At 39.2% G+C, this 17,092-nt stretch overlaps 1 protein-coding gene across 1 annotated transcript in view; it reads right to left on the bottom strand.

The window, feature by feature from the left end:
- Positions 1 to 6,219, bottom strand: part of LOC124157478 (ATP-binding cassette sub-family G member 1-like) — a 105,322-nt gene extending 99,103 nt beyond the window's left edge. Inside the window, exon 1 of the mRNA XM_046532214.1 lies at positions 5,613 to 6,219. Coding sequence (XP_046388170.1) covers positions 5,613 to 5,748 — 136 coding nt within the window. The 5' untranslated portion in view covers positions 5,749 to 6,219. The remainder of the gene's footprint in view (positions 1 to 5,612) is intronic.
- Between the last annotated feature and the right edge of the window lie 10,873 nt (positions 6,220 to 17,092).

The following is a 17,092-nucleotide window of genomic DNA, read 5'->3' as shown; positions in this document are numbered from 1 at the left end:
ATATCGTGTGACATCATTGGTTCGTGTGGATGCAGGAACCAATTTCCTTAATCGTGAGAGCCTTCGGGGGCGTGTCTGTTTACGTAGTACATACGTGAACTTGTGGAGATTCTCCAATTACTGTATACCCTAGATTATAGACCAGATATATATTATAGACCCCAGATTCCAGATGATGACTCTGTAAGCCGAAACGCGTCTTCCGCATTAAAATAATTATGGAAAAGGGCAACTAACTTTCATTTAAACAAGATAGTAAATGAGTCAATACGTAAGAGACACTGATATTTTCGTTGCACTTCCATTGCCTTTCTACTCATTCTGCAGAACCTTTGAATTAAGAACAAAATAAAACCCACAGAATGAGCAATGATCCCTCATATCGCATGGCCATCTCTCACTTCGCTACCTTGGTTTGACAAGGTTCTAACTGACCATCAGCTGGTTTTGAGATAAACCTTGTCAAAGTTTTAAACTGCTCTATTTCTATTATTAATAGGAATTTATTTTTTATTTTTGGCACATACACCAGTGATCCACTAGATACAATAGTAATTATTACTTTAAGAAAGTATGTTATTTATTTTATTTTTTTACATGTTTATATGTGTAATAAAATAAGTAAAATGCCGTTAGAACCTTGTCACACCAAATATTAGTTTTTTCTCCTTGCAGTTGGAACTTTGTCACTGTTCTAAATCTGTTATTATTTTACATAAAGGAATAAAAACCGGTGTACACATAGAGATACATAAACTTAGTTATATTGAGTGAGAACACCAAATTTTGCAAAAATGTCAGTTAGAACCTTGTCAAACCAAGGTAGCGACTTGACAACTGCGGGCCAACTTCCTGCGTCAAGACCGAGGAGACGTGAGGATCATCTGATCCGTTTCCGCAGAATATCAACCACTGCTTGGACCCTGAATGAATCTCTCCTTTCACGATCGAGGAGCCCAAGGTCACTACGGTGAGTCTAACGCCGGTTATCATCTCAGTGACCGTGATCAGACGGAATAACTGAGCGGAAAATAAGCTTATATCCGGAAGTTAGAATCACATCCTTGAATCACTGAGAGAGAAATTAAATCGTGAATTCCGAATGGAATTTACCAACCAACCTGCATGCATTAACGTCGCTAATGCAGTAAAAAGATTTAATATGCATATTTTTCCAGTCATACGGCGATGCTTTGCATAAAACTCGATAAAAACATTGCGTAGAATCCAGTTACGGTACAAGTCCGACACAACTATGAGTCACCGAGACCTCGCTTAAAAAATCTTAATACATTGCAAAATTTAGTCTTTGAGAATGGTATCATATCAGTTATTTTTACTATGCTAATTATTCGTAGGATTGCTTTAAAGTTCTATAGAATTGGGGACTTACGGAATTACATACGCATTATGGTAGAAAAAAAATTAATTTAAAAAAATCAATTCAAACGATTATTACAAAAGTAAAAAAATTAATTTACGCATGTGAAAATGGTGCGTATGGGATGATGGCCACGAGCAGTTATCAAGAAGCCCATTTTCGGCCCACAATCCCGCAAAATATTCCTTATAACTTTCACCGACGTATTTCAAATAAAAACTACAACCAGCTTAGAAATAGCTAGTCTAATGTCATAAATAAACTCTGACAACCATCATTTTACAGATTTTCTTACATATAAACATCAATATCAAACACTCAATGGGAACACTCAAAAGGAACCCAAGATAATTCGTTATGTCATGGAATCATGTATTTATAGTTAACTCCATGACACAAAAGGTACGAGCTGACCCGTCAGTTAAAGACTAAAAAAATACAACTTGAAGGGCCGCCACAAAAAATGGTACAATAGGAATATAAACCTACTATAATCCTAACGTACCAACTAATGGTTTTCCGTGAGTGAAACCATAGTCTAGACGCGCTTATTTGTAACCTACACTCGGGGTGTACAGCGATATTCAGTAATTAGCACCCCACCCTATGCTTTTACAGATACAGTGATATCTTTGAAAATATATCAAACTCTTACTTTCAAAAATAAAATAGTGTCAAATTTATGCCTTTTCAGACATTCAAAACAACTGCTAAAGGAAAACTTAACCTATCTCCCAAAGGACATAATTTTTTCCCAAAAATGATAAAGCTTGAAGGGGCTTGAGGAAGATATGGGAGAGTAAATTTCGCTTTTCAGTTTCGTCTTGCGACAAATATATTTATATGTGAATGTTTGAATTGAATTTATATGTTAAGATATATGAATGGTTTCCCAAAATACACGCTAATTTTATGCATCGAACAACAGTATTACCAACAATACGTTAACGTTCCCAAATTTCTGGTCTCATCCCCACTCTGCCAATGCTACCTCAAACACGATAATTTTACCCCAGAGAAAATATTAAAGTAAATTTTCAATAATTGAAAGCACTGCATATAATAAGTGATCAAGACGTTTTGTTCGCAGTCTTGCGCACGGGAGCAATTATCACCAAGGATGAAATTCGCCATTATAAAATCCTTTGGCTTAACCGGTATTCGAACCTGGACCTCCCGATTGCCGGTCGGGTTTGCAACATCTTGTTCGGTTAACCCAGAGATTCTTTTTGGAAGAAGATGGCTTGGTGGAGTAACTGGTAGCATACCTGATCGGCAATCGGGATATCCGGGTTCGAATCCAGGCTAAGCTAAGTGATCTTATCGTTAACAATTTCATCCTCGGGGTTTACTAATTCAGATACAGATTTATGTTGACAAGGGTTTAACCTATGTGCCCTGTGAATTCCAAGATGATTCTCTCAATTTAAACAAATAATAAGGGAAGGAAAAAGACAAAACACGATTGAATTAGCTTGCGATGCGCGTCCTGTTCACTGTTCGTTTTTTATGGTTCATCAAAGTATTCTTGCTGCACTCTACGTAAGTAGCTCATATAAATTTCCCACATATTACAATGACATTATATTGCAATGTTTTTTCAATTACTATAAAATCAGTTAAGCTCAATCCGAAACAAGAACAATTAAAGCCATTTTATGAAGATACTTAACCATTCAAGCTAAGCCTCGTTATGTTTGAAGCGGACAATAAAAAGTTCCACCCACCATCGTGGCGCATTTTAAATTTCAAAATATCTCCCTTCCTCTTACTGCTTCATTAGACCTTATCGCATGGCAAGGTGGATTATCCGATTATGACGCACGCACAAACTGCGGTAGTTTTAAGTTTTAGATGACGAAAGATAGTTAAGATCCCTACAAGAGAAGGGACAGAACTTACATCAAAATCCTAATCAAAACAGCATTTAAATGTACCCAGGAACAGTGCACTGCTAGAAACGTAATAATATTACAACCTTTTGATAATAATTATCAAAATTAAGAATTTTATGCTTCATTTGGGAATGCTTACAGGTACTTGCTATTTTCACTTATTTAACCATTGAAGGATTTAAGCGACTACAACTTTCACATAGATTTACAGCTACTTTTAATATAACAAGAATTTATTTCTATTCACACCAGCAGGGCATAAGCACAACATACGAATTCCAGTTCGTATAGGAGGAGAACACGGGAGATAGAATTGGCGGATGCTAGAGGATTAAAGCATGGCTTCTCCCATACGCCTAATATCCGCGTTCACATTTTATGGACAGCTGTTTTCCTTGAAGCGCCTTCATTCACGTCCAAGAAGGCGGACTTAAGCTACTCAACGGTGCTTAGCAGATTTATCAAGTTCTTCGATATATTTTGTACAAATATCACAGCAAAATCACGTACAATTATGCATATCACGCATGCCGTGTTATGGTTCTTCAAAGCTGAATGATAAGTCCCATTTAGAAAAGTGCACCGCCATTCCCATTAATTTTTAAGATTCACTTTCCGTAATAGCTGAGAGTAATTGGAATTTTCATTGAAACGTCGCTTCGAATACTGAAAATGCTGCTAATATAGTTATTCAACATTAAGTTCGACTGCAACAATAAATTCGTCGTCCGCAAACAAGTATTGGAAGCTCAATGAAACAACAGAAATGCGTGGAGTAGATATGTTAGCCACATAATTGGTAACGTTTTGTACTGCATAATGTTTACAGACATGGTCATTCGTAATTTGGCATTTCACATCCATCGCTACAATTTTAGACAATGAGATTGATTTCGCTCAAGCAAATCAAACTAAGATGGAAGCAGAAAAAAAACGAAAATGAATTATATTGATCAGCGAAAATACATTAAAATTCACGTAAAATAGTTAGGCTGGAATATTTCCCGATCACGCTTTATCACAATTTGTCTCCACTAAACAATCCTAAAGAAACATTTGACCTGCATACTTGCCCACTCTAGGATGGACATGCTTCGAAAACAAAAATAAACAGTGTAAGACTTTCTGTCTTCAAAAATGAACAACCGATTTCAACGATAACGTTCATAAACAGTTGGAACGATATTAGATTCGCACATTTAAAAAACTGTCCAGCATTGACGCCAGTAAAACCATATAGCATTCGGAAATCAGGTATGACGATGAAGGTTTCAAGGGTTTTTCACCGCGATCGGGCATTGAGGACAGACTGGACGAGACCAAAGACTATAAAAGAGTTTTCCGATTGCAAGATTGAACTAGCCATTGGGGCACTTCGCGGATTAATTCGTAAGTGTGAGCCAAGAGAAGACATTACTCCCTCTTGTCAACGTTAACTGCATTCTCAAATATACAAAAAAATTAAACTTAGATAAAACTGATGTAAACTATCATTATTGGGATAAAATGTTGAAAAAGATCTGCTCTATATGCTCTGAAATTTTCAAGATGACAGTCAAACTTTTAAACAAGCAATACCACAGGAAAAGTGACCGGTCTAGTGTGAATGATGTGTTGTATTTAATACAAAAATTTCCCAGAGAGAAAATTGTCACATTGACGTGGACCCAGGATCTAATAAATTAGCAGCGATTACAACGGCCCATTATAGCGCAACTTGGTTGCGTAATTGGTTTAGCCCGAGATCGCGAATTGGGGAGACTCCTAAGTTCCGGTCAAGACGAATAAGCCTTCCTTCACAGCCTTTTCGCACTTCAGGAATTGGTTGGTGTAAATCAAAGGATAAAACTGTGAAACCCCTAATTCAATACGCTCAATCGTACCCCTCCAACCTCCTAAAGTCCCTTCTGGGTATAAATTTACACGACAAGCTAAAAAATTTTGAACTTGAAAATTATCTCTTGGGGTTGAAACATGTTGTACCAAAAAAAAAAAATAAACCCGTGGAAGAAAACGAAGTCGTTTTGTCATTTGTGCACTAATTCAACGTTAGGCCATAAACGCATGAATTCGTTTCAGGCTAGACGCGGTTTTATGCCTGATTGAATATACCTACAAATGGTAATTTCCATGCTTTAAAATTTAACTCCAATACCATGGTTTCGACACTCTGTGTCATCGCCAAGGTCCATGAAAATGACAGTGTATCGAAAACATGGTCGGCAGTGGGGTTATAGGCTTAAGTCAGGAAACTACCTTTTGCTGCTATATTTTATCATGTAATACCATAAAAAACGCAAAATCTCGCATCAAGAGAGGATAGATTCAGAACTCACCCTTTCTACCGCCGAAGCACATTCCGCCAGCGCCCATCTCGACGCAGATGCTCACGCCGGAAAACTCGATGTCGATTGGGGTTGCCCTGGGCAATCGCAGCCGCGGCGCCCCCTTCAAAGCGACGTCCAAATCCATGGCAGAGGAGCACTCTTAACACGACGGGCCAGATAGATTTAGTAGAGATATACTTCCTGAAGAAGAGGAATCGGAGCACTGCACCAGGCGGCGGGCGTGACCAAAACAAAAATCGGCGGCGGACGAAGCTGTCCTCGCCGAGGAACGCCGCCCGGCGCCCCTCAAGCTCGCGCTTGGAACAACAACAAACGAGCTCGTCAACTGCGAACTATCGCACGCCGGTCTTTGGCCGAAGCACTCCGAACGGCGAGAGAGACGCTGCACCTCCACAGTGGGTACACCTCACCGTCCGGAGTCCAACTATCCAGACCGAAGGCTTTTCAAAAGTCACAGAAAGGAAGCGCCCCGATGGCCAAATCTTCTTCTGGCGCGCTCTCGTCAAAAACTGCCTGCTTGTGGCGGAGTATCGCTGTTTTTCGCCCGTATCGCGGACTGTGGGAGAGGGAGTGAGCGAGCAGGGAGGGCCCGGAGCGAAGCGTGGAAGGCAGGCTTCTCTCCCCTCCTTTATCTGGGAGGGCGGGGGGGGGGGGGGCGCGGCGAACTCATTTCCCCTCACGGAGGAGACGCGCAAAAGGGAGGGAAAAAAACACACTGCCCACTCTTGTGAGTTTGTGTAGACTTCCTCCTCCTCCCTGCGGCTTCCCCGCTGCGGAGACGCGGGGGAGACTCCTTTCCCCTGACGGATTCCTGGTCATCGCAAGACGCGCCAGGGCCACAGCTGCGGCAATGCCGAAGGTGGAACTCGGAGAGGAGGGTCAAGGTGAGGAGCGTGGAAGAAGGAAGGTGGGCACGCCGGCAGGCGGAGCGCAGTTCACGAGTTTCCGCTCGAACCCCAGGCGGTGCGATCGTACGGGCTTATGGATTCGCGTCGATTTTTTGAGGATTGCTGTAAACTGGCCTTGGTGGCAGCGGGGTCAACTCCTCTCCAGCAAAACTAGAGGTCTCGGGTTCGAGTCACGCCTGGGTAGGTTCAGAACCTGTTTGCCCGAGCGCGTGTAATTGTAAACTTGTAGAAAAAACGGCGTAAGAGGCCAATATGTGCTGTTTACGTTGGAATAAAAATAAATCGCGCAAAATTTACCTAATAGAGTATTTGCACGTTTTTGGTGAGGCCTGTTAAAAATATCAGTTTGGTTTAATTAAGCAAAATTCCAACTCCTACAGTCGTACGACCATGGGCGAATTTGTTATTAACAAATAAACATTCCAAAATCAATGTTGCGCTTAAAACACTACGCCGCCATGCCAGACGGCTTGTGACGTCAATCCCCATACTCAACTGACTGCAGTTCCTCCGATCATCTGCGATTGATGGAAACCTTGTTTATTGTTGTTTACGAACACTGAGGTGAATCTGACGGAATAACCCATCTGTCCTACTATAAATTAGTGGTATACTTCGTACAATAATTCTTTAAGTTCGTAGCCATGAGCGAAGATAGATTAATGGCTTGTGGGACAAAATTCCGGAATGAATATTGTTTTGTTCCGATACGTGGGAGCACCCGTGTTTCTACACCGAACAAGATTTTTGTGGATGTTCCCGATAAGCCTGAACTACGACGGAAATGGTTATTGGCAGCCCGGAGGGATCTTAAGTCGATGCCATTATTACACACAAAAGAGTTTATTATTCCATTCAGAAAAGAGAGACTAATGCGTAATACTGAAGCATATGTATGTTTGAGATGCAGTTATTCTTGTATACAAACGGCCGTGTATTCATTGATGATATACATTGCATATTTTTTTTCACTTCGGATGCTTACTTTCATTATGTATGCTTGATGACTATGGAAAAACATAATTGGTAACGTCAGTATTTTAAGCATTTATACTCGAAAAGCAGATATAAACAATGTTGGAGTGGAAAAGGAAAATTTAAAGAATTTACAATGCAGTAAAGAATCGTAAAGAAAATAACGTTACGGTAAATGTATAAATGGTACAAATTTGATGCATTGCAAATACCTACATGCGAGCAATTAGTAACATATGTTTACTCCTAAAATGTTATAGTTGAGGAAACACAACAACCTGCCTCCCTACATTTAAATTTTCAAATATTGACAGCATAAAAGTGCGGAAACATAGGGAAAAATAGTTTACTAGAGGTGTTAATGAATAAAAAACTATGCAAAATTACCCTTACTTGTACTTATTTATTGCTCATCATATCACAAATAGCACTACCACGCACACATTTCACGAGCTGTCTTTTTAATACTTATAATCAGTATATGCCGAATCAACTGTTTCAATGAAGAACTTGGCTCACAATAAATATAAAACACTATTATGTAACACTAATAAAGCATAATTATCGGTTTTCCAATCACTCTGCACACCACACTAAAAGAATTTGCACTCCTTGAAATTCGTAAGGATTCTTCACATCTCACTTCCCACACATCACTAACAACTTAGAATCAGTTTACGTTGTTTCACGTTAACATTGCGAAGACAATTAAATGATTAGTCTGAAACATATTACCTACTAAACCAGTTATTGTAACATCAAAAAACTTAGAATTTCACTATCACTCCTACCGTAACCAAAATATGACCAAAACAATAACGAACAAAAGCGCAACGAATATGCGTGAAATGTAAACACTGATTAAATCTCAAAATGAATTGGCAATAGGTTTAATACGTAATAAAATCAAACAGAACTTAGAAGCGAACAAACGAATGCAAATTAATACGCGTTCGATGTATCCCTAAAGCACAACTAGTCCAAATATGAAACATATCCCCTTCGCAATAGTCAGATACCTTTGATCGAAATGCATACGGTTGGTTGAACCAGCATGGAAGAAATAAATTCCTCGAAGATGTTACATTCACAACTCACTTCACTCTTTACTTCATCGTCTATATGCAATCGAGTTAGAGACTTAATTGTTGGATGAAACGCTTCACGAGTCTATTTTCTCCCAACTCGGGAGAAAATGAAGTTACAGACCTTACAAAAACGAAGATAGGCCCTAGGTATACACCGATCACGAAGGAGTCAACGTCTGTGAGGTTATTTGAAGAAGCCTTAACGAAACCAGGTTCCATTTTGCAAATTTACTTGCAGAAAAATGAAGAAATATCGCGTAAAATACGTGAAATGTAAGTTATTCGTCAATGCTCCCGTCTGCTTGCAACTATAATATGGGAGATGACGTCACGTAACGAATAGCCAATTACAGGTCGTTTTACCCTCCAGAATTTCGATGCTAAAACAAAGGTTATTAAAACTTAAATAATAAATTAATAACAAAACACATGGAATTTTCATTAAACATATGAGAACTTCAAACATGTATGCACTAAATGGAAAGGGTTTCATGCTTATTCCTCACCCATGCAAACACTCTATTAGGTAGGCGATGACGTCTGAATTGCGGCGATTTCCGGAACCTCTTACTCCCTAACAGGAAGTGAACGAAATGCACAGCTTACCGATATATTAAATACAACAATAATTTTACCGACCCCTAGAGTGCGAACTGCGTAAATGACAGTTACTCAGTCCAATCAACCAGCAAATTCAAAACGTTAGCCCTTAGAATGGTAGACGAATGGTTGGACAGCTTAGGGCTGCGGGTGAGTGGTTTGTGGGCGGATGTTGAATATTTAGGTGGCAATTGGGCAGATATAAATAGCCGCATAGCCGTAGAACTGCGTACTGCCGCAACCCAATCATTAATAAAATTCGCGAAAGGCTTGAATCTTCCGGAAGAGCCCGCCTAAGAAGACCTGACAATACTGTGCTCACTCACCCCCCAGTGCCTTCCCATTACCAGGGGATGCAAAGCTCTATAGCTTACACCCACGCTCGACCAGTCTGATTTCCTGAGGTATTAAGGGACATCCATTAATTACGTCACGTTGGGGAGAGAGCAGGTCCTGGCAAATATCACGTAATTTTTTTTCCGCAAGAAACAGGGTAAATTGCGATCTTAGTAGTTAGTAGTCTTAAATACTAGTGGTGACTAATATTAAAAATAATTAAACAAATTGTTTTCTTTTAATTCAACACAACTAAGCGTAGATTAAAGTATTTAAACTGAAAATACCCATTTTGAACAATTGCACGTGAGATTAGAGGGAGGGGAAGGAGGTTGAGCCGATATCTCTCTGATGGGGAGGGAGGGTCCAAAAATCGCCAAAATCACCTCATGTTATTAATGGACGTCCCCTTACACGTTTAAAATTGCGCTTTCATCATCAAATTTCTAATGTGCAATGGTTGTTCCACACAGGGAGTGAATTGCACAATCTGACGGCGAGGTCAAAATTGCGTAGTGTAAAGCGGTGAATTGCTGGAAGGCATGCGGGAATGCATGGACGAGAGATGAAAAAATGTTCCCTGTTTTAATTTCGTTCGTACATTACCGCATTTCCATGCCATAATGAGAAATTAAAGCAGTTCTAACCTGCGCAAAACGTGCCCCGTGTAAAACGGCCTTAAGGAATACCACTGGGCTTAAATTTTCATATTTGTTATATGTGTAATTGGTTACATGTATATACCATGATAATTTTAAATAAAATACTTTTAGAGGACGTATCAGTCTAGTTCGATCGGTACTTGTCCGTGAGGCTTTACTAATTAAAAACTTATTGATATCTATTATTTTGGAATTATTAGGGAGTGCAAAGAAGAATCTTACCAACATTTGCCTGTTTCTCAAATTTCAATTATTTACCTAAGTACTTCTTTGTGAATGTTTTCAACGTTTTTCGGTTCCATGACTCTCTTTAGGGAAATTTTATCTCTCTGTCATGTCTATCCAAACATGGAGGGAGTGCCATGCGGGATGCAGAAATCATATTTTTTTTAAATAAAATATTTAATAAAGGTATCAGTGAAAACGGCAAAGGAGACACCTGCTCTTCATACTTTTTAAGTATTCAATGGTATTTGGAGGAGGCGACCGACAACTGAGGTCATTTGCGCCATGAGGGAAGAGTATGGAAGGAAGGTTGGAGAGAAAACTGGGGTAAGCAATAGCCTGCTCTTAGCGAACGGGATCGCAGCCTAACGTCTCTTACGACGGACAGTGTGTTTTGCTCAAAGTGCCCTCTACAAAATAGTCAAACGGGGACCGGACATACCGAGAAAATGTCTCCGCCACCGCCGGTACAGTCACTTTCAAAAGTAGGTCCCCACGGCCAGCGCGAGCAACTACGTTTTTCTCGGTGGTCGAACTTCGGGTATTGGCTATGCCTTCTGTGTCTTGAACGGGCCAGTTTGACTTACTCTCACCGTCCGCGCAAGTCTTCCCGAGGCATTCTAAATATTCGTCTAGACTATTCCTAAATTCTTCGCGACTTCCCCGACCCCCAGTGCCACAATACAAGGCGAAGCATATGTTCTCAGTCATGGGATTCCCACCCTGAGAGTATTCTGAGATGGATATTCCGAGTAGTCTGGCTTGCACTAAAAAATAACGAGACGTATCTGCGCCGCAACGCACATATGAGGAAGAAACGAAAATTGGAATTTACGTCTGAAAGAGAATTCAAAAAGTTTCCTACAAAATAACCTTCTAGATTATACCTTTAACACATTATTACCAACACCATCAATATATATTGCTCTATGTTTAAGTATTTCAAACACACTGTTTGGCGCATTCATTATTCCTAACCATTTTCTTAGGATACATATGTTTACCATGGTTTGTACTACATTTTTCTACGTGTCTCATCACGCGAGAAATCAAAAATATTAATGTGCGCTAAATTGTAATGTTTAATTCTGTATCATATTTATCCCAGTCGTTACTAACATATCCCATATGAACAAATATTTAAATAATGCTTTATACATTCGAGGTATCAGGAATTAATTAACCGACATCTTTATGTTCATCGAAAGTTCGAATGTCTTAATAGTTAAGTAAGTACCATAAATATATTTTCTATAATGAAAATACCAACGGAAGCATTAATTACATGACTTGTGTGCCTATTTCTTACCATTTAAAGGCACATTAATACTATATGTTTTATCTTTGCCCCTTCATTGAGAGGTTAACCTAAGTCTTCCCCCTTTTTCGTTTCTTTTTTTTCTGCTAAAACCAGTCGTAATTGGCGCCTGCTGATATCATGCAGGGCAATATCCTACACATTATTATGTATAAGTGGTTTTACATCATAAATAGAACTTACACTCATGTAATGAATACCTTGAGTCAGTCTTACGTGCGAACAAATACTGATCATATTCCTACTGACACTAAACTACGCACGCATAATATTCATCCGATAAAAATATATCGTGTTGGGTACCTAATGACTATTTCTGCATTATTAATACAAATTAAACTTATGAGCTGCCAAATATACTGCTTGGGATGTAGCGTTTGACGGTGTGGAAACTTAGGCGACGACAAAAGAGGGACAAGAAAAGAATGAAGGCATCCGAGATGTGAGTATAAAAAAGAAAGGAAAAGGTGAGAAGGATGGAGAGGAAAAAAAGAAGAAGTGCTATCCATGGTCGAGAGATTTTTGGTAAGGGGGGAGGGGAAGGATGAAAGTAAGGATATGGTTAGAATGAAATGGCCTAATGCGAATGGGCGTCACTTTTAATTAAAGGGGTAAGTTCAAGTTGGGAGGGGCGCAGGCACGGTGATTCGTAAAATCTTCAATTCAGAAGGGCAGGTAAATGATGTTTTTCTATGACCACCATAACTGGTTGACTCACCATCATAACTCCACGCACATGTTGCTTGTACTGTTTTTCTTAAAAAAATGAACAATATTAATGTAAGAGTATTTCCCATAAACAAAAGGACAACACTTCCTACGACGCATTATGGTCTAACAGCCTGCCATTTCACTTGATGCCAATAAACATCTCGCTGCTTCTTTTAGTGAAAATTTATGTTTATCTTAAAAGCAATTCAATAAAATTTAAAGACGATCCAATTGCTTATTCGAAAAAATAATGCAAAATTATCTTCTCCCATAAAAAATTGCCGTACCGGTAGTTTTGACCGGTAAAAATTTAAAAACTTCTTCTGATTTTCTATTCACAGTATGGGATTAAGTTGCGTTATTCAAAATGTAGGCACTACTTGTAGTCCGAATAACCTACTACTTGGGGAGTGACTGCTATTTAACTTGTAAACATTGAAAAAATGTCTGAAAATCTTTAACCGCCGGCATTGATGAACGCGATGACGGATGGTAACCGGACGCAAATGACAATATTTATATAGGCGTATATATTTACGTATTTTTCACCAGGCGATGTGAAGAAAAAATATTGGAGTAACATGCTCGAAATGCTCCGAAAATTTATTTGCACAATATGTTTTGTACAAGTTTACCAAACTACACAGATGTCTCCTCTCTTCCTCGTGCGATGGGTTACTTGCCGGAAAAACCCATATATTCTTCTCCGCTTTCTTCGGTGGTTTGGCTGTGTGGGGGGGGGGGGTTCCTACCTCCTACCTCTGAAATCGTGCGTGTGGCTCTTAACGACGGTTAAAGTAGTCAAGTTGCACCATTTGTACTACCTGATCAAGTCGAATCGATCCCCAGTGGACAAGGAACGTGTAAGCAATACGCGAAGGTCGACTTCGGAGAATAACGGAGACGGCTGCGCCAGGTATGGGGACCGAATTTTGAAAGTGACTGTACATGAGCCTGGACCCACGCAGAGGAAAGTCAATACTCTAGCCACCACACCAACCCCATTCCCCATTAAATATTCAGTTTATTAAATTAAATTATATCTGAGTGGCTCACTGGTTCCAAAAAATCTCGAAATGTAGAAAGAGGAGGTCGATTAACAGGAAATCCATTTAAAAGATACTGTTTCCATTTAAATTCGGCGGGAAGCAAGGGCTGAGTTTTGGGGGATCAGGATGATCATGCTCCCCTAAACCTAAATCATAATTTGTCCAAAAAGTGCAAAACCTGTACATTCAAATACAATGAAAATAAAAACATCAAAATTTTAAATAAATTTTAGTCTTCGACAGTACTTAAATTGTTGTTTTCAGAGGCGATTTAAATATATTTTTCAGGGACACTTAATGGGTTATGGAATACCCGCCGCTTCCCTGTAGGTGTTCCATAGTCCATAAACCCTCCGCAATCTGCATAATTGCTGCCCCCCCAATATAAAATTCTAAACTTAACCCAATGTGGAAAGTACGCCGTAGAGCTTTGAGGGAAAAGGGGACCCAATTTATCCCTTCACTAGCAAGGAAAGAATAAGGCTATTCAAGGGACGTTTCTCCCATCTATTAAAGGATATTCGAAGGTTAACGTGTCAAATGATGAACATTCAACGGACGTGCAGTAGTGGAACAAACAATATTCCCCAAGGCCGCACTCTTCATTGGGCAATTAAAGGGATTGGATATAGGAAGCGAAGGGTTAGAAAGGAAAGTAATGATTGAGTAAGTGCACGAGATATACGCATAATTTTTTCCATGGAAATAATATGCGAGGTTCGTGTGCAAGCGTTTGAGCGTGATTTTTTTTTAACCTTGTAATTTTTACATGGTTTTTCTGAACTTGCTTCTTCTGTTTGTCTGTTTCATCGATGGAATCTTGTAATTGATTTTTAACCCACTTCCCATAGTCTTGAAATTTTACATGAATGCTTGCTTTGGATGACAATACAATATTCAATAATTAGCCATTTGAAATAGTGTTCCAAATATTGTAGGAGGAACACTCGCCATCCTGAGGGTGCGCGTGCTTGAACCAACGCAAAAATCTGTTCCTTGGATAGGGTTGTTAAAAAACTGCCCAATTAAAATTTTTGACTTATCTCAGATAAAAAAGTTTTCATATAAAGGAATTTTTGTACTCTTCCCTTACGATCATAATATTTGAATTGTTATATAGGAATGAGTGAATAGCATGAGTAAAAAAATACTAAATTCTTTCAGAAATATATTCAGATTCTTTTTAAAAGGTATTAATTTGCAATGAGCACAAAGAAAAACAGAAGCTAGTAAACTTAATTAATAGCGTCAAAATCTAAGCAATTCCCTAAAATTTTCCGGGGGAGGACCCACAATAAGGAAAAAAAGCGAATTTCTGGGCGAACCGGGGCAGTCTGGGGTAATATCAATATATTACCCCAGATCGCCCCTGAAAGTAACAAATACGAAGTACCTCAGGTAGTCAACAGCGTAACGTTCCTTATGATTCGCGCGTCATGCATGACATTTTTCCCTCGCGCCGCTGACGTGCGTCTTGAACCCTGAACCCTGGGGGGGAAAATCTGGTAGGTGAGTGAGCGAGGGCGTACTTCAGTTTTTCCTATAGTTTTCCACTGTCGGCGTATTTTGCATATTGATTTACTTCAACGCCTTTATTTACATCCAATGCCTTAACTTCCTCACTAAATACTACGGCCTAATGTAAGTCAACGGTTAAGGTAGGGATTTGCATCGGCCCAACGACACTCGGATTTGTAAGTGAACTACGTCACCTTTCCAGTACTGTTTTTAACTTCCTCGCCAACTTCAAAGACAACCGAGGAAATACTACCTTAGCTCCCCCGGCAAGTAGCGTCGCACAGTAGGACCTTAAAAAATTCGTACTGATTAGGAACGGACCCGAATCGGATGAAAAAATACCCGATAATAAGGGGACATTGCTGCCGTGAAAGTGAGCTGTAATAGAAAGAATGAAAAAAAAACACAAAATGGCTTACATTTCGACGGCTCCTAGCCGTAAAGTAGTATCTCAACAAATTATTCTATTCAGGCGTATCTTGAATTTCTAGTCGAGAAAAACGTATGTGTTAAATTTGAGGCACATAATCGCATCTGAAATTTCGCTCATAAAATCGTACGTCAGAATACGTACCTGTCCACAAAGCTGTATCTCAAAAAATCAGTCCAAATAGCTGTAGCTCGACCAATTATTTAATTTTCGTTTTGGTTCCTCGATTTCCATAATATATTTAATTGCACATATTTAATGAGCAAGTAACATTTTCGTATCTTGACTCAATAAATCAATTTTCTCGCTTTTGTAAGACCTTTTCGCAAAAAGGAGTATAATTTCATCTGAGAAGATTATCTTTAGTAATCTGTTGGAATATTGAGATAATATGCGAAAATTTTTTTCATAAAATATTAATTATTAAAAAATGAATGAAAATCAAGTTCACTAAAGGGAAATTGAATTCTTGGCCGAGTTGCGGATGTACGGACTGGTATTCTGACGTACGATTTTATAGACGAAATTACAGATACGAATACATGGCTCAAAATTTGCATGTACGATTTTCTGAACTATAAGTTCAAGGTATACGCCCGAATCGAATGATTTTTGAGATACTACTTTGCGGCTATGAGCGGTCGATTTCCCAAAATAAATACAGTAACTGCAATAAACTGTCGACCGAAACTAGAGAAGAGAGTTATTGCGAAGGGGGTGGTCACGAGCGGGTATCAATTAAGATTTAAAGTACCTACGTTTAGTTCCATGAATTTATTTCACGTATCACGGCCTGGGTTTTAGGCTCACATTGAATTCGTCACCATTAATCTCATCAAAACGCAGGAAAAAATATTTACGGGAACCTAACGCTTACCGTCATGATGTCCATAAAAATCGGTAAGTACCAATGACCATTTGAAGAATTTAACCACCTAATGAGATCATCTGTCCATAATTATAGACTTAGACGACAAAATTTACCAAGTGAAAAATAAGCGTTCATGGGACCATAATTAAGGTTAAATGGCAAAAAAATACTTCTCATGAACATGGAGAAAAAATATCTGACTGAAAGGGTTAATATTAAGTTCTGGACTGAAATGCGGGTGAGTACTCTGGACACGCCCACTCCATAAAATTCTCTCGATACCATTTTCTGAAAGTGATAAAAGGTCACCAGAACCCAACTGCAGGAACTGGTCATAGCCTAAGAAATTTGCCAAAAATTTACTGGAAAAACGTACCATAGTATGGTTAGGCTTTCAAAAATAGGGTGGTTTCCTATTATTTTTTTATTGCCTAAATCGAAAGATTATTACTCCTGGAGTACGTATTTCACGCTTTTAGATTTTTAAATGACGATACCTATTTTTCGCGATTAAATTAAAAGTGAAAAATTTCAAGCGCGCGAAAACACGACGCATAAGTATGAATGCCGGGAAAAACTCCGCGTGACGTCGTTCTGCTTCCCGCTGCCGCAAGTGAGGTGACCTTGGGGCGAGGCTCTGAGCGCTGATACGACGCAGGATGCTAGCAGGTAGCTGAGTACCCTGCTGGCTGGTAGCGCTTGGCTTAAAAAAGGTTTATTAATACCTTATCAAACGAAGAAACCTTTCCAAACTCAGCCAGTTTTAATAGTTGATTG

Source organism: Ischnura elegans, chromosome 4, assembly GCF_921293095.1.
Source record: "Ischnura elegans chromosome 4, ioIscEleg1.1, whole genome shotgun sequence".
Taxonomy (NCBI): domain Eukaryota; kingdom Metazoa; phylum Arthropoda; class Insecta; order Odonata; family Coenagrionidae; genus Ischnura; species Ischnura elegans.
The sequence above is the reverse complement of the archived record's forward strand: the minus strand, read 5'-3'. Positions and strand labels throughout refer to the sequence as shown.